The sequence below is a fragment of the Musa acuminata genome, chromosome BXJ1-8, assembly GCF_036884655.1.
Source record: "Musa acuminata AAA Group cultivar baxijiao chromosome BXJ1-8, Cavendish_Baxijiao_AAA, whole genome shotgun sequence".
Lineage (NCBI taxonomy): Eukaryota > Viridiplantae > Streptophyta > Magnoliopsida > Zingiberales > Musaceae > Musa > Musa acuminata.
The window spans coordinates 12851657-12871109 of NC_088334.1; the positions used below are offsets into that span (position 1 = coordinate 12851657).

At 36.6% G+C, this 19453-nt stretch overlaps 1 protein-coding gene across 1 annotated transcript; it reads left to right on the forward strand.

Annotated features, from left to right (window-relative positions):
- Positions 1-3781: 3781 nt before the first annotated feature.
- Positions 3782-11078, forward strand: LOC135587577 (succinate--CoA ligase [ADP-forming] subunit beta, mitochondrial-like). The gene is made up of 13 exons (XM_065079148.1): positions 3782-4034; positions 4353-4463; positions 5179-5290; positions 6771-6835; positions 7376-7453; positions 8112-8186; positions 8338-8490; positions 8603-8737; positions 8936-9100; positions 9363-9485; positions 10406-10477; positions 10595-10672; positions 10751-11078. Exons 1-12 carry the CDS (start codon positions 3936-3938, stop codon positions 10670-10672), a joined length of 1266 nt encoding a protein of 421 aa, XP_064935220.1. The 5' UTR covers positions 3782-3935; the 3' UTR covers positions 10751-11078.
- The last annotated feature ends 8375 nt before the right edge of the window (positions 11079-19453 follow it).

Sequence of the window (19453 nt, forward strand, 5' to 3'; positions counted from 1 at the left end):
ATAGCCAATCTTATGAGGGCTATTAAGTGTCGATAGAGAATTATCCACTCTCGGTATCATAGAAGGAATATCTTGTGTGTCTTTTCTCAAACAAATTCTTGGCCAAGGTCGTTCAGATTGAGAGACAAAGAGTTCTCCGAGAGAATCCAATTATAGCAAAACTCGAGAAGAAGTCATATGAGCCTAATAGCACCATGCCCGATATACGATCTCTTAGATATTAGATGGATGAGGAGTATAGGTACATGATAACTAAGGATAGATAGGTCCAAAGGATTGGATTCTCCTGTATCGTCTAAGGACTACGGTGTAGTAGCCTAATATGTCCGTAGTTGATGAGTCGAGTATATTATTATGGAGATAATAATTTACTGAGCCAAAAGAAGTTCCGATAGAAATGACTCATGACTAGCTCAATATTTGGGCTAAAGGATAACACACATATGGTAGGTGTTGCAACGAATAGAAGTTCAGATATGAGATATCCGTTGGAGCCCCTATCTTAATGGATATTCATTAAATCCTTGAATTATTGGATCATATATATAAGATCCAATAAGAGCTAATATGAAATTATTGGGTAAAGACCCACTAATCTAAGAGGCTTGAGTAATTAGTTGGAGATCTAATACCCAATAGGATATGATCTATCAAGGTTAAGTTGATATGAGACCTCTATAAATATGGGAGGAACCAAAAGCTCATAGGCTAAGACTTTTTGGTTGCCACCTCCTATTCTCCTCTCCCCTCTCCTCCTTAGCCAACAGCCCTAGTTTGGGGCATGTGGATAGCAAGAAGGGTCGACCCCTTCTTGAGTGCATGGTATATGCAATGAGAATATTTAAACAATAATTTGAGGAGCATTGCCACAACCCTTGTCGCATGGATCACAACTAGAGAGGAGAGCATTTGAACTCATTCATCCAATTTTATAGATCTATAGAAATTCAGGGATATATGATCTCCCTAGGTAATTCTCTTATGCATAGTTTTTCAATTTCGCGAATTTTTACGCGCCAACTTTTGCACGATAATAAGAAACCTTTTTGCCATGGGAAATCAATATTTTTGTTTTTGTTCTTCCGTTATGCATATGATGTTGCCCTAGATTTCTCGACATGGATGTACATCGATTGATGACCACCATGATCATCGTGGCACGTGATTGTACTCACAAGTCTACCATGTTGTCACCAGGAACCGTGGCTTTTAGTTTCTAGTTAACATTAGTCTCGACTAGCAAATGTTGCACTAATGTTGCTGTAACCGTTGGTTAAAAGCAGCATTGTAGCCAACATAGGTAGCGACATTACTATAGTCGCCACAAATCACACATGTAATCGTTGTTAGTTGTTGTACCTCACCATGTTTCTGTTGCTTTCAACAGCACCTACATATAGCTACTACCTGTGACTAGGTTGACAACCACTAGAGGCCACTATTCTTAACAATGTTGTCACTGATGGCAAGCTATCGATGGTAATCTATTGATCAAACATGATGAACCTCATAATGCTCACAAATAGATGATAGGATGGACGAGATAGAAAAATAGATCGATAATACAAATAGATCATTTAAGCATTGTACAATCAAAATCAAATAACGCCTCTTTACAAGTGAAAGGTGCTAACAAATAGATATAAATACAAAATAGATCTGAAATACTTTCTATTTGATTTTAAACATAGCTCTGATATCAATTGGAAGCATAAAAATCATAATTGTACTACTATTATATAAAATAAATTTAATATCAGAAACTAAAATCAAATAATGATAGATTGAAGATTATGATTGTGTATTTGCTAATGCTATTTAGAAAATATTTATCTGATATGTAAGTGCATTATCGTCCAAAAGAAACGACGACGTCGATCTATGATGAGAACTAGACTCACTTTCTCCTCTCTTTATATCCTACCACTATAAGCGATAGATTAGGATCAAAAGGGAGATAAGAGAAGATTTGTTATCTCTCAATAATGTTAAATCGTGTATCATATCATGACTTTCCAAAAGGTCTTGTCTATTTATAGGCAATAATAGAGGGTATATGATAAGTAATTAGAAGAGTCTTTTGATAGGATAAAAAGATGACTTTTTATACGAACAAATACAAGCAGATGGTAATATATAGCAGAATTAAATAGAAATCACAATCAAATAGGACACCAGATTTACGTGGAAAACCTCTCCAACATGAAGGATAAAAATCATAGGGCAAACTAAAGAAAATTTACTATAAGAATAATGAATATACAAATCTCGGAGTCTCTTGCCAAAACTCAAGTAACAATCACAAGAGAATAACTATGATGCAAGGATTATGTCATCCAAAATCTCCCCAAGTAATCATAATAAGAATTCACTATAAATCTGATCTAACTGAGGTGAAAACATTGCTTGCTTGGATGATTGAAAATAATTTTTGCGTTGTCCTTATCTTTTTTCTTTTTCTCTTATTTTTCTATCTTTTCCTTCTTTTTTTTGAACCACGTTGTTGTAATTTTTTAGCCTTATTCATAGCCACCATTTGCCCCCTTTTTATTCCTTAGCCACCACATATTAGGGTTTAGGTTAAAAAGAGAGGAGAGTTAAGACTAAAGTGGGCTAGAATTATTCAAACGGGCTGAACTAATGGGCCATCTACCTAACATCTTCCTCATCAAGATCATCTCGAAATCCTATCATATTGTATAATATAGATAGGATATTATTTGAAATTTCATATTAGGTTGGGTTTTACATAGCTTACATATTGTGTTCTGATTATCTCAATTTAACTTAACTATCAAAGTTTAAATAAGATTAGAATATATATATTTTTTATCAATCTGAAGGTATCTTAGTCGGTAAAAACTTTATTATAATGTCATAGGTTTAGATCATGTCTTTTATTATATTCATAAAAATATCACATGATTATTTTTTAATAAAAAAAATATATTTAGAAGAGTATTAGGATATTTTTGATTTTTAAGGAGTATAAATTTATGAGTAATTAAAAAGGCATGTGTATAATTTTTCTATTGTTTTGACAGGAATAAGTACATTAAACTAAAACATAAGTGATAAGCTGAATGTTCGAACATTTGGTAGATGTCATTTACTGATGACAAGATATCTTTTTATAAAGAATAAGGAAATCTCCTTTTCATAAGTGATCCTACAATCATTTATCTTTTATGAAGAATTAAGTAAATAAATGCTACAACCAACGTATTGCACAAAATATAGGCAGAATGAAAAGTCAGTCATCATGATGCATCTGACACACCAATATAGTGCACCAAATAAATACATCTTCCACTCTCTCTACTTGTATTAACCATCCAATTTTCACATGCATTTTAACATTAAAAAAATACAAGTGTAGAGTGAAGTTATGAAGGAGTTCTCTATTTTACGTTTTTCTTGAAAATATGTAAATCTCAGACGACTGTAAATAATATTAAGAAATATTTAATATAATTATATATATATATATATTCAAAAAAATAAAATTAGTCATTATTCAATAGGGGTTTTTTTGAGATGATATATTAAAATTTATAGCGAACACCGGCTTGCACAATTTACGTAAAAGTCGGTCGCTTGCACAGATTTCAACTTTGCTCCCTTCTTTACTTTATTTCTTTGATTTTTATTTTTAAAAGGTCCTAATTATAAAAGGAAATGGTACTACGAAACTAAATACAATAACTAACAGGGATGTCGTTGAAAAGTTGCCTTCACGGGAGTCTCCCACGTAATTTCCCTATTAACGACGATTCCTAGTGAGAAGAAAAGGCAAGAAGAAGTGTAGCGACGGAGAAAGAGAAATCTTTAGGGTTAGCTTGTATACGCGCCCGCATCCGCGTCTGCCTCCTCTCTTCTGCCAAGATCTGATTCGGGGGTCTGGGTGTTGTGTGGCGATCGAATAGGGAGGAACGATGAGGGGATCGCTCGGGAAGCTCGTCGCTGGGTCTCTCTCCCTCGCCGGGAGGTGGCAGAAGCAGCAGCTGCGGCGCCTCAACGTCCATGAGTACCAGGTATTTATCCGATCTGTTTGTGACCATTGGTTTTAATCTTTATTTATTTTTCTTTGATTCCAGTAAAATGGCGATGAAAGGCCTCATCGTTCTGTGTGATGCGTGTGATATTCGAAGGAAGTATATTTTTTTTGTTAATCCTTTGCGAGTTCTGATTGTTATTAGATGCTCAAGATTTGCCTATACGGACCGGTCGTTTCATCTCCCGTTGTCATTGAGCACTCCGATCTTTCTTTATTCCATAAATATTTATTATTTGACTTCGAGGATGTCCGTTTGCATAAGATATAATCGCAAAGGTTATTTCTTCTGGAGCAGGGTGCTGAATTGATGAGCAAGTATGGCATAAACGTGCCAAAGGGAGTCGCTGTTTCATCTGTTGAAGAAGTAAAGGAGACTGTTAGATCTGTATTTCCTAATGAGAAGGAGGTGAGCTTCTTGTCCCGGACAATAGATAAAAGAAAAAAAGATTGCTAGGCATTTTCTGAAGATCCCGTTTTCTTGGGGATTTGTTCTGTCTCATGATATTGCTATTCATTTTGTTTCCGTAAAGTTCTACTAAAAATCTACGATCCAAATTATACAATCTGCTGTTGTGATCATTTTCATGCTTCTTGCATGATAATTTATTGAGTGTACACGAACGAGTGGCATGGGCCTTTAAGAGATACACATCAACGGTACGGTTTTACTATCTAGAATTGCTATATGCTTCTCTTGGAGAACTTCCCTTTTTTTTCTCTTGCCTTGAGTCTGATGCCAAGGCTTGGAAGCTAATAAGTGCTGATATACATATGTGGAAGTTGCAATTGATAAAAGTTGGTGTGACCATCATATATCATCTTATGTTATCATTGTAATGCCAAATTCATTAAATCGTGAAAACATCTTAGAAACCAAATCATAAAGGAAAGAAAATCTTGAGAAACTGAAAGTTTGTCTATATGCATGTAATATCATTATATATGATGCAAAATGTCTTGTTTCACGTGAGATTCTTGTTTCTGTATATATACAGAGTCGTTTTACTCGTACATCAGTTTCATATCTTAAAATGATTTTATATTTTTTCATTCTATTTTCACATATAGATTAACCCAAACAAAGTAACTAAGAAACTTAAGCCTTTATGGCGTTGCCACAGATTGTAGTCAAAAGCCAAATTCTTGCTGGTGGGAGAGGCTTGGGGACCTTCAAAAGTGGGCTTCAGGGTGGAGTGCATATTGTGAAAATTGAGGAGGTTGCAGATATAGCTGGTAAGGGATGTACTTTTGTGCTCTTTTTTTTTTTCCTTCCAACATGCTTTATTCATCTATTCACAATCAATTGGCTCTTTTTAGGATGGAACCACATGTTAAAGAATTTGAAGCCTTGAAAATACATTAGAATGTGACTAACGTCATTTTTGGTGGATGCATTAAGTCACTGCTTTATTGAAATGGTTTGCTGATTGCTTAGTCGTGGTAGAGGTGTGGAGAGTGTTCATCATATTGGCAAAGCCGGAACACTATCCATTATAACTTATGCTCAGTAATATGTTATCTTGTTTTATTTTGGTAGGATGTCCAGATTATTGGCATTAATGCTTCGAGCATGATCCTGAGGATCAGGTAATTAGGAAACTGAAAAATAATGAATTCTATTTTATGACATGAGGTAAGATATATATATGTAATCCTTTCTAAAATCTAAGATCACATCATTCATGATTCTAGGATTTTTTAACTTCCTGTTGTGGACTCAAATGCGTATTTAGCACTCCATACTTGCTAATCTGGTTGTCTTTGACTTACAAGACATCAATTCTTCTTTCGCTTCTCCTTTATGTGTTTGGATTATAGAATATAATCTTCAAAATATTAGATGCTGTGTATTTGTCTTCATATTTGCTTTACTAAAGCATGTACAAAATTTTGGGATTGTCTTTTTATCCACCTATGTTTATCACAGAAATCAAATATGATATTGTAGGCCAGGGGCTGTAAGCCCCCATTGTTCATTCTTGTAAATTGATAATATGCAACTTTATTCTTTGCTGTATCTATTAAATGATCTGTATTACCTTGTGATACAAGGTATGTTTTCCTTTTTGTTGTTTATTTGACCCACTTTTAACTCTTAGAGTTGAATTCTGGGTAATGTTTGAGTCATACAAAGAAGGAAGCTTGTCATGAAAATCTGGGTAGATCACTAGGTACAAAATTACCTTTTGGTGGTCATCAAAAACTAGGTGATGCTTAATTTTTCTATTATGTATCAAATACATATCTGACATGGATATCATTTCAGACATCTCTTTGTTTGTGAGTTCCATAAATAGTTACTTCTTACTTGTTTGAGTCTTTAGTTGGATCCTTTTCGGCATGAATTTGAGTTTCTTCTCTTGGTGCTGCTTTTTCAAAAATTCAGAAATTTGTGCAGTTGGTTATCATCATTTATATTAATCCATTGTATCTGGTTTTGTTGGGTTTACTTGGATTCCTCATGCATCAAGCGTATTAGTCAAGTTCATGTGCGAAGCACCTTATCTTGTACAAAGTTGAATTCTGGATGTTGCCTCTTTGATGTTGGTGAATGGTGATTAAATGATTCTTTACAAGCTTCCTCAATTTTGAACTTCCATTTCATGAATATTATGTTGTCTAGATGAATTAGTTGTTTTTTTGTGCTTTGTTTATTGTAACACTGAAGGCTGAAAGTCTTGATATGTCAACTGCAACCAAATATTATCTGCAGGGAAAATGCTTGGCCAGATTCTTGTTACCAAACAAACTGGTCCACAAGGAAAGATTGTGAGCAAGGTTGGATTTTGTTCATCCCTTTATTCTTTTAAAACTTAGCAAAAAACATTGATTCAAATTCATCTTAAATGATCATGGTATAATTTTTTAACTGATTTTTTAATAGATTTTGCTCATTAATCTTTGCTGCAGTTGTCAAGTAGATTCAGGTTTCTAACAATTGTAACTTATTAAGGGTCAGGCCTAGTCCATTTTCTATTATGTTCATGAGCAATATGTCCTAATTTGTAGTATGGCCCTCTAATCATGAAAGCATTTGTCAGAAAATTGTTGATGATGCATTTAACTACTATGTCTTGGTTTTAAACTGAAAATTGCCGTAATTCCTATTTTAAGTTTTCTTTTCCAATTTTGTGCTCCTTTTGATAGATTTCATCCATAACTACTCTTTAACCCTTTGATCGTATACTTCTTTGCTGTACGAATGGAGAGCTTGTGAGCAGGTTAATATTTTTTGCAAGTAGTCAAACACTTTGTTCTGCTACAGTGTTGTCATAAAAGCTTTTGCAGTGAAATTTATTTCTTTGCTTCCTTTTGCAGGTTTACCTGTGTCAAAAGTTATCCCTTGTTAATGAGATGTACTTCGCCATCACCCTTGACCGCAAGACTGCTGGACCAGTATGTTTTAGAACAAAATTAGGTTAATTTGCCATTTTGCCTGATGGTATATCATCTTCTAAGCATAGGCTCCAACTTCAAAGTTTCTAGAAAGATTCTATACTGTTTTTTTTTTTTTTTTTTTTTCAATTTTTTGGTTTAGATTGCGGCTTTACTCCTCTTTGCTACTATGCTATACATGTGATTACTATTTTGCTTCTCATGTGCATGTGTCGTGTTTTTGTTCCTCTTGGAATGGGGATATAAACTTGCTTTAAATACAAGCCATCATTGATCAAAATTTTCTGTTTTCCTTTTTCTGGTTTTTGGTTTAGATAGTATTCTAGTCATTAAAAGATAACTGATTCTCCTGTCCAAATTCCTAGATAAAGAAGTAAATGACAATCATTTAGTTTCTCATTCAGCATTATTCTCCTTCCTCCTCTTTGTGTTTTTTTTCTTTATCCTAAATGTGTGGATTCTATGTGGGATACTGTATACCTCGTATCTTGTGGTCTACTGATTGAACATAGATATAAAATCAACTGTTACATATAACATCTCTGGACAATTTTGTCATGTTCATTTGATCATGTGTTCACTATCCTGACTTTGCTTTACAACAAAGAAACAAACCTTTAGTTCAAGATTTCTTTACATGAGTTATTATGCTTTTCAGCTAATCATAGCTTGCAGAAAGGGAGGAACTAGCATTGAAGATCTTGCGGAAAAGTTCCCTGACATGATTATTAAGGTCAGTCATCTTCGTTTCTTTTCTTGGTTTACCAGAAAAAGTTTTCTAAAATATTAATAAGGTTTAGTTCAGCAAACAAGGGAGTGTTATTGTTTTCTCAAATGGTTAGGTAACAGTATTTTAGAATTAACTTTATGCTTTCGATGGGAAGGTTCCAATTGATGTTTTCAAGGGAATTACTGATGAAGATGCTGCTAAAGTTGTTGACGGTTTAGCACCTAAGGGAGCTGACAGAAGTGCTTCAATAGAACAAGTGAAGAAACTTTACCAACTCTTCTGTGAATCCGATTGTACACTATTAGAGGTTTGGTACATAAAGGATTTCTTTAAGTTAACACATTTTTGTCAGTGCTGTTGATTTTCTTTCTGTTATTACTCTCTCTGTACTAATAACTTTTAGGGCCTTTGTTGACTAGATAAATCCAATTGCTGAGACGTCTGATAACCAACTAGTGGCTGCTGATGCAAAGTTGAACTTTGATGACAATGCTGCTTTTCGTCAGAAGGAAATATTTGCTCTGCGCGATCCATCACAAGAAGACCCTAGAGAGGTCTAAATTCATTTTCTTGTAACTGTGATTTTATGTGCTTTTGAAATGTTTACTTGTTCTTTAGATATGGACCTTGTTTATGTGAAGTACACTTCTGTATTATGCGTATTTAAATATTGACACTCCCTTAGCTGATCAATCAAAGATAGGCTTGCAATTTCATTTTTTGTATTTGTATGCTTTTTTTTCCTTCTGCAGGTTGATGCTGCAAAAGCAGATCTGAACTATATTGGTCTTGATGGAGAAATTGGATGCATGGTAAATGGTGCAGGACTTGCAATGGCTACGATGGATATAATCAAATTACATGGTGGTACACCTGCAAATTTTCTTGATGTTGGTGGAAATGCATCAGAAAGTCAGGTGCAGATTATATTATATTATGCACTGGTTATACATTTCTGTGTTTGCTTGATCAAATTCAATTCCATATTCTTAATTGAGTGGATAATTACAAAAGGAACTTTTTAGATGTCTTGCAGTTGGTTTGCTAGGAATGTAGAAATCAGGACACTAGTTGTAGGGGCATCTTTTTTGTAGGATATTGGTCTATCCTCTCTTATTCGTTGAAAAGAAGTACTTTATTATTTGTGTTGTCATGAAAATTTGAAATATTGTTGCTCAGGTGGTAGAAGCATTCAAGATATTAACGTCTGATGACAAAGTGAAGGCAATTTTGGTCAACATATTTGGAGGGATTATGAAATGCGACGTGATAGCAAGTGGAATTGTCAATGCAGCCAAACAGGTGCGTTATTCTATTCAGAAATAGCCTGGTTATCATGATTATGAGATGCCCATGAGAATTAATGCAACCTGATGTAGGGTCCTTCAGAATTATGGTCTTAGAGACATGTTTCTCTTAGAATTATGGTCCTTCAGAATTACTTGGTCATGCAACATGGGAACTGTGAAGAATATGTATATATCTGCAAATGTTAATGCAAATGAGTGTGGCTTTCAAAAGTTGGAAATTCATAAGTGGTCGGTCATAGGCTCCTTTTTTTTTGTTAGCTACACTTGTTAAAGTATTATATTATACTTTGGAGTTTGGACATCATTCTTTGTCTGAAATTGCATTATTTCTGTGGCATCCTCATACTCCTCTTTGAGCTGCTGACTGATCCCAGAAGAACCTTAGAGGATTATCTTTCTCTATAATGAAGGCGCTTAGGTATGATGACATATGAGAAGTGGCTGATGAAGTGATTCGGCTGTTACAAAAATACATAATTTTGAGTGAGGAGAGGCAGTTGAAACAATATTGAAATTTGAATGATGTAGAAAAATGAAGCAAAGAACTATTAGTTTAAGGAGGAGAAAAGTGACAAGAAACTATTTGGAAAAAGAATTCAATGACAACAGAGGTGATTCTTGATAGGAACCATTCTGGTGAAGATTCTTTAGTCCAAACTAGGAGTTGGGATGACACTCATGGGTTAGTTATATGTGTTTGGTCTTGCGGACTTGATGATTAAATAGCGCTTCAGTGTTTGTTTCTGAACGTTTGCTGAAATTGTCTATCACTGTTCGTGACCTAGACTTTTGCTAATTGTTACTTCTTTGGTGCTCGATCTACTTTACTACTGTGTTCAGTGTGGAATTTTGTTTTTAGTTGTGACTATTATATTTTTCAGTAATGATTGACCTGAAACCTGTACTAATCAGGTTGCACTAAAAGTACCTGTAGTGGTTCGTTTGGAAGGCACCAATGTAGATCAAGGAAAGAGAATTCTCAAGGTATGCACAATATGGAATTTATTATGCTTTTACCTTGTGTTTGTTCATGTCTTTCCTTAGTATCATGTGAAGGAAAGGAAATTATCACCGATCCATAACCTATGCAATAATTTATAGGAGAGTGGAATGACTTTGATCACTGCAGAAGACTTAGATGATGCAGCAGAGAAAGCAGTGAAAGCTGCTGCCCATTAGGTATCCTGTTGTCACACTTGCATAATTTTTGAGAACCAATTTCTGATTCAATCGCACGCTATCATGTGCTTCATTCAGTTCAGTGGAATTCTGAATCCTCCGAAATAAAGGTAACTTGGCTCGGCCAAGTTGTGAGAACGTGGCCAACAGTGTAATCCAGTGAGCAACGTCTCCGGTAACTTTTTGTTACTCTGGCCTGCTTCCATCTATTTATCTGTCGGTAATTTTTGACGTTGATGTGGAACGAGTTTATTCTGATTCGGAGATGGTAAAATCTCCATTCCTGGTTTTGTGCGTTTCTTTTGTTCATGTGGAACAAATGCTATTATTTCTGATTCAAGGATGGACAGAACTGCATTGATGCTCCTCTAAATCGATTTGTTCTACGCTTCACATCTTTCTTTCACGATAATTCCGTACTTTATGGCATGCATCTTTTGACTTTAACCAGTGGATTGCTGCTACATGGATACTGCCCATTATTCGAATCTTGTATGGTTTATTTGTGACCGATTGCAGTTTTGTTGAGCTTTCCATTGTCGGGTTCTTCTTCTCTAGCATTTCGCCAGCCCTTACTCCCCACTTGGTTGTGATTACTTCGTTTTCCAAAACAAGCAAAATCGGTTGTTTGACTGATCGTGTAAAAATAATTTCGACTCCTTACCGGCAAATTCACGTGTATTCCTCAAATGAGGCAGAACCGTTCCCTTCCAACGATCACAAAAAGAGACTTTTTATCTTTCCACAAACATGATGATATATTCTAGTTTATTAAAATGATCCACAAACATAGGATGATATATTCCCTTAAAGCAGCCGCCAAATTTGACTCTCTACCCACTCAAATTTAAGAGCTCGTAGATGATGATACATTCTAGTTTATTGAAATGATCGCTCTGTATCAATTTTTATTATCTCCGGGTTAGATTGTACGATATTATATATATTATTATAAGTTAATTATATATTATTTTAATTTTTTTAGTATCTTGATTTGTAGACTTAAAAATATATATTATAATTTTTATAATTATAAAAGTAAAATATTTCGTTTCATTTATCATAAAGTTGTTAGTTTTACATATAGAAACACGAAAACGATAGACAAGGAGGTAATTTCAATGTTCCAATTATGTTTACAATGGTGACGAACAACGATGCTACTTTGTATCTGAGTTGGCATTAATACAAATGTTGAGCGATTCTTTCGGTAACAAAGTTGTCGAGCGGTGTCGTTTTAGATACAAAGTAATGAAACGATAATGGTCTACTATAAGTCGGACACGACCTTCCTTTGTTGGGTCTGCGATGTATCTGTCCACATTGCTAACTTCCTCGTGGCTAACCACATCCACTCCCTTTGTGCTTCCTGTGATGTCGATCCTACTACCTCCTCTTCAAACTTTGTGGCCTCATTGTCCTCGAGTTTTTGTCGATCCATGATGATGCTTTAAGCAAAAAAGCTCGTAGATTCTCGGCGAACTATCACGGATAAAATTATAAACAGGGTGTTCGATGTAATGCTTATGTATGTCAGTATCTTTCGATTTTATTTATGCTTTGCACAGCATATAAAGAGCTGGCAGTAGGTTTGACAACCATATTTTATTTGGTTTTGGTGGTTGTCCTAGGCTTCTAAATAAAGGTTGTGTCATGTGGGCACTTGCAGGGATTTCGATCTATAGTGGACTATTTTGGACTCTTTGTTGTGCGATCGTTCAGAGCTTATAAAGTTTGTTTGTAATTTGCATTGACTATTAAGTATTTACTGAAATGATTGCTTGTGGATCCAGAGTGAGATGCTTTCTCTAACCTATTTTCTCGTTTGTAGGTCCTAAGGGACAATAGGAGGTTTCGGGGAGGTTGACCTTTGTAGACACATGCAAGAGTATAGCATGACTTAGGTAAAACCAGCTAAGTGTGTGACATATGATACCAGAGTGGGACTAGCACTCATAGAAATACTTGACATGCAAATGTGGGGGACTTAGCGGGGTTGTGTTGAGGGCAGCCAGCACACGTGACCATTTGGGGGAAAGCAGGCATGGAGATTGTAGGGAAAAGGAGTTGCCCAAAGGAGCAGGCATCTGAGATTGGCATTCAGAGAAATGGCCAACCCTTCGTACAAGAGGCACCACGAGGACAAATAAGCTGGGAAGAATACATAGTGCACAAAGGTTGGAATGACTGAGTTTGAGCTATGGCTCGACGTTAGCAACCATACTTGATGGTGCTCAAGGTAAGTGAGACGCTTGGTAAAGGATGAGACCATGCAAAGTGGAATGAGTTATTTAGCAATCGAAAGAGTTGTGCAAAGCTCATAGAGGTGAGGAGAATTGCTAACTCGAAGAATTCGTTCGGTACTCATGCAAGGGCTCGTATGCGGACGATGGAATGTTCATGGCCATCCCAAGGCAACCGAAACTTAGTACTATAGAGCATTGAAACTTTCTCTTCAGCATGAGAAAGATATGTCTGTAGGAGGCTAAAGTGTGCAGCGAGTTCAGCATGTTGCTAGGCCTTGAGGGGTGCAGCAGGGGTTGTATTGGTGAGGAGTCTCAATCTAGCAAGTGCATTAGCAGGGCAGAACAATGCATAGTTTGTTTAGCAAGGTGGAGTAGTCCAAGGGGATAGTGGTCTCCGAAACTTCTAGAGGGAAGGATGCAAAGAGAGAAGTTTCTCTAATAGGATAGATACCTTAGAGAGATAAGTCTCGGTTCTCCAAAGAGAGAATCATGTGCAACAGACCGCACATGTTGAGGAGAAGTACCTTAAGACAACAACCCCACAAAGTTCAATGGACCGAGCGAGTGGTGAGGAGTCATCACATGATCTTGCATTGCGAGATCAAGGGGAGAGCGACCCAAGGCAACACAAATGAAGGCACACTTGGAGCTGAATTGGAGATCAGACTCAACAAAGGGCTGACCCGTGAAATGGTGGGCGCAAGGGCTGCCATCAACTCAATGCAAATCGAGGAGCGGAGCAACTTGGGTGGAACTTGGTGAAGGACCCCAGCCGCATGAAGGGAGTTGACATAGAAGATGGAACATAGAGTGGAGACACGAAGCTTTCCTTGGACAGAGGTCTAGGATATGAACTCTTGCAGAGGCAAGAGTGGGATCATGTCGTTCCATGGGTCCCTCATTCTGATAGAGTGGACTTACCCTACATGGTGCCAAAGACAAAGGGAGCTTCGAGGCACATGCACCTTATCTCAGAGAAGTATTTGACGGAGGAACTAAGGCGACTCAACTTATGAATGTGAAGTTGGGTTCAGAAGGCCTTAACACGGGACAAGAAGACGCAGAAGTGGGTACTCTTGAAGAATATACTATAGTTCTTGTCACTCCCCATAAATTTAATTCTCATTCAGGAGGTGTGAACCTAACTCAAAATTGATAATATTATAATTCAACAAATAATCTAGGACCCAATCACACATTTGAAGCCACTAAGAAAACACTCAAGTCAAAATTTACTTATATAATCCACAATTCATAAAATCTATGTAGTTTATAATCATACTATCATATCACTTAATGATTCACAAAATCCAAAGCCAACTTAACTAAACCATAACCACATCATAAATCCAAAAGCGTGACAATCTATAGAATCACAGAACTAATATATACCACAAGTTTATATCATGACACAGCCTAAATTTAACATTCCCAGAATCCCGACATGAGAGGTACTTTCCAAATATTTATAAGATACATCGATCTAGATTTGTCATTAATATTTCATTACACACAAAAGGAACATATACAACATCAACCTATCAAGTACGAAATGTTTGCCCCAAAATCTTCTAGCTTTCCACTACCTCAACCCAATTTACACATTTTAGTGAGCGATAAGCTATCTTGAAAATTTTATATAGCAATGGGGTGAGCATATAAAGCTCAGCAAGTGACTAACATATCCATAGCAAAGAGGACAGTTTTCAAACAAATAAAGTATCAAAAATACAAAGTAGAGATACAAGATGAAAACAAAGGCATGTTTTGTTTGAATGCAAAATTACAATATCGTTTCGTTCAAAGCATGTTTTGTTCATATAATCGAGGAAAGGTAACTAGAGCATATCATTGGCATAAGGAGCATATCCATGGCATATGGTATATTTCAAGGCATAACAAAGACATGTAAATATTTTGGAAACATATCAAAGAACAAAACATGAATAGAAGCTCAAATGTCACATAATATTGTATTCATTTCATTCTTATCCAAAGCATGCATAGAAACACAGCCAAAGCCTTGGATATCATGTCAAACACATAGAAGGTAAAGTGGGATCATAATATAATATGGTTTATCTATTTTTGAATGACCACCAAACATAAGTCTCCCACGTCTGAATGAAGTCATAAGGGACCGACAGAGCATCGCGAGCTCTAAGAATAACTCCCTTTATCATTTCTAGGAAAGGTTCACATTTATCCCACAAACACCGGAGTACAAAAGGATAGTGAACAATAAACTTGGGACGTATCAGAAACACATGCGGAAACAACGGAATGCATGTGCCGATACAAAACATTGCGATACAAACTTGAACTTTACATAATAAATGCAGGTATACAACTAATTAAAGGACTAAAGTATATGAGAATTCAAAGAAATAATGTAAAACTCAACTTAAGTAAGGGTTTTTGCTGAAATCGATTTCCAAAAAGAAGAAACAAGAGGAGGCAAAATCGACTAAAGCTCGATTCTAGCAGAATTTAAGAGGCAGATTGTATGAATTATTTGGATAACCAATTATGCTCCAATTTATACAAAATAGGTGTCGTTCGAAAGCTGTGTTAATCTATTTTCAGATAAATTAAATTTTGCGTGAATTGGAGTTTGCTGCAGGGAGTTACAAATAATTTTGTAGCAAAAGGTCTAAAAATATAAGCTTTGTTTTACTAAGTCCACAGGGTCGATGAAAACAGATGTTTCAGTTTATAATTGTACTCTAAAAATATCAAATCAGGTAAGAACAGAAAGCATTTTGAGTCTAGTTTCGAGTAAATCATACTGAGTTCCCAACAAAAAGTTATAAGCAGTTAAGCAACAAGAGGTCATAAATTACAGGCCCTATTTTATAAAATCTATAGGGTTAATTGAAACAGAAGTCTTAGCAAGCATTTAAACTCCAAATCATTCAATCTCAATTTCAAAATAAATATCTTTAAGTCTAATTTTAAATGAATTAGGCTTTGTATAAATCAGAGTTTAGTGCTAAAAGTTAGGTCAAAAAAAGTGCATAGAGGTCAGATTACCGAAAAATTTTAGATTCATGGCTTGTATCAAAACGAAAGAAAGGTTTGGTTCTAAGTTAAAATATTTCGATTTATGAAGAATTAAAAGGAAAATAGAGATTAGGATTTCCTGTGTGCTATGTGCTGGGGTTAGAACACTTGCCTTAGAAGAGTTTGATTCTCAAATGTGGGGAGTTGATGCAAAACCTCAAGCAAAGCTTCTTCTTCTTCTTCTTCTTCTTCTTCCCTTCTCTTCTCAAACTAACGTCGATTGCAGAAACTTAAGTTTTCTTTCTTTAATCTCTCATCTAATTACTCTAATTACTTAGGTTTGGCTAATACAAGGGTTGCAAGGTGTCATGTATGCATGAAAGCGGCTAGGTGTCATCTTTAGAGCAAACATAAGTGACACCAACCTTAGGTTAGCTAGTGACACATGTCCACCATTTTTTTTTCTTTAACTTAAATATGAATCTTTCATAAATCATATCAAAATTTTAATATTCACTCTTAGGTCCCTAGTCATAAACTTTTAATATAATATCATTTAATATAAAAATATATATTAAATAATCCTCATATTTATAAATATACATTTACTAAAATTTTAAAAATGGGGGATGTTACAGTTCTGCCAATCAAATTGCCACAAAGGAAGCAGTGCATAGCGGAGATTGTGTTGGTAGGAGCAGAGGCATAAGATACAAATAATGGTGCACCAATTTCAGCGAAGTCTATGGACTTTGGGAGCTACTATGGGACGAACTATCCTAAAGCGGTGCTTCGTCTGGGTGTGACCCGAGAGTGGGTCGAAAAAAGTCGATTGTCAAAGGAACAAACACAATCGAAAGTGGAAAAGGCCCTACAATGCGTTAGCAAATGATGCTAGTCATAAGTGCCCTATAAGTCAATCATATGAGTGATGACACGTGTAACATGATACAAATAATGGTGCACCAATTTCAGCGAAGTCTATGGACTTTGGGAGCTACTATAGGACGAACTATTCTAAAGCGGTGCTTCGTCTAGGTGTGACCCGAGAGTGGGTCGAAAAAAAGTCGATTGTCAAAGGAACAAACACAATCGAAAGTGGAAAAGGCCCTACAATGCGTTAGCAAAGGATGCTAGTCATAAGTGTCATGTAAGTCAATCATATGAGTGATGACACGTGTAACATGATATACATTCTTTTTTCTTACTATATTATTTGGTATTTTATCACTTTATATTGCCTGTTGCATCAATATATTGTGATATCCATGGATTTATGCAATGAGAATCAGATCATGATGAAATCACGATAATGAGATCGATTCACCTTTAAACATAGATCATAAATAATCTCAGTCATAGGTTGCTCAAGAGGGACATCGAGATAACTGGATAGACTTGTGTACTGTATACCCATACATATGATGGATGTGGTTGGTCTCATAGCTGCTCATGTGGGGACACTAGGGATATAATGCAGGTGCTCATTAGAGAATGAGTTCATTGATTGATCTGCTCACGGAATCCTGGATGGTTAATGATACCTTATTGTCAGATAGCGATTCTGTAGTCCCAGTGGTGTATCTAATCCTTAGACTTGAGACACAAATGATGTCTTGTATGAGTACTACACTCTTTCATATCGAACTTATAGGTCTGAAGGTTCCAGATCTAGCATAGTCGATCATCGGGAATGATAGCCAATCTTACGAGGGCTATTGAGCGTCGATAGAGGATAATCCGCTCTCGATGTCATGAGAGAAATATCCCATATATTCTTGCTCAGGCAAATCCCTGGCCAGGGTCATACAAATTGAAAGAGAAAGAGTTCTCTAGGAGAATCCGATTAGAGCAAGACTCAAGTAGAAACTGTATGAGCCTAACAGTATAATGTCTAGTATATGGTCTTTGGGGTATTATATGGATAAGGGATTATATATGTACAATAACCAAGGATAGACAAACCCAATAGATTGGATTCCCCTGTATCGTCTGGGGACTACGATGCAGTGGCCTAGTACGTCCGCTGAGTCGAGTGAATTATTATAAAGATAATAATTCACTAAGCCAAAAGGAGTTCTAATAGGTATGACTCAAGGCCAACTCGATATTGAGCCTAAAGGGTCACACACATATAATAGGCATTGTGACGAGTTGAGATTTAGATATAATATATCCACGAGAGCCCCTATCTTATTGGATATCCAATAAGCCCCTAAATTATTGGATACTATGGATGAGATCAAATAAGAGCCAATGAGAGATTATTGGATAGAGATCCATTAATCTAAGAGGCTTGAGTAGTTGGATGAAGATCCAATACCCAATAGGGTCGGATCCATTAGGGTTAAGTTGACAAGGAGCCTCTATAAATAGGAGGAAACCAATAGTTCATAGGCTAGAGCTTCTCTTGGTTGTCATCTTCTATTCTTTTCTCTCTTCTCCTCCTCAGATAGCAGGCCTGGAGATTTAAGGAGCGTCGTTGCAGCCCTATTGTGTGGATCACCGCTAGAGAGGAGGATGCATGACCTCCTTTATCCTCTTCTACAGATCTGTAGGGATTCAGGGATATATGATCTCCCTAGGTAAAACATAATCTTTTATATATGTATTTTTTAATTTTACGGATTTTGCGCATTAATCTTCGTACGACGAGGAACACAATTTATGAGAAATTTGGTGATTTTTGTTTTCTGTACTTTCGCTGCGCATGTGATGTCGCCCCTAGATTTCCCTACAGTGGTATCAGAGCTAGGTTGCTCATGCAAAAGATTGGTTTTGAATTATGTGTGTTGTATTTTAGAAAAGTTTTTGATGTCAAGATCGTTGATCCAAAGGCGAGAATGGGCAACAACCGTTGTTGCCCTCGCAAAAGTGGCCAAAGGCTGCTTCCAACCTTAGCCACCTGCGTGCAGGTGGTTGGTGGCCAGCGGTGCCTACGGGCAGGCCGCCTGCATGTAGTGACAGCGCCCGCAAGCAGGCTGTCGCGCAAGTGTTGCGCCCACCCGCGAGCGAGCCGCCTGTAGGGGCGGTGCTCGCCCACGGGTGAGCTGCTTGCAAGAGCGACACCTGCAGGGGGTGGCAGTCACCCACAAGGGGCAATGCCGCCCTTGGGCACAACATCCATGTGCGAGCCACCCACAATGGTGCCCGTTAGGGTGCTAGCTCATAGGGGGCGACGCCACTCGCGGGCGAGCTGCCAAGGGGCAAAGGCGATGCCCCCACCCCACCCTTCACAGTGGTTATCGTCGATAGGGTGGCAGTGGCTACAACACAACAAAGGGGATGGTTAGGGTTTTTTTGGGAAAATGATAGTTTTGACCCTCGAAATTTTAGAAATTTTAAATTATATCCTTTTATCCAAATTACGAAAATACTCCTCATAATTCAAAAAATTCTCTACATGTCCCTAATTTCAAAAAAATATTAGTTAATTAACAGGTTTAATTAACTATTATTATTATCTAGTAGTCCTACAGAATGATATATACATATAATGTATGATGTGGACGGATGATCATGGACTGTGTGA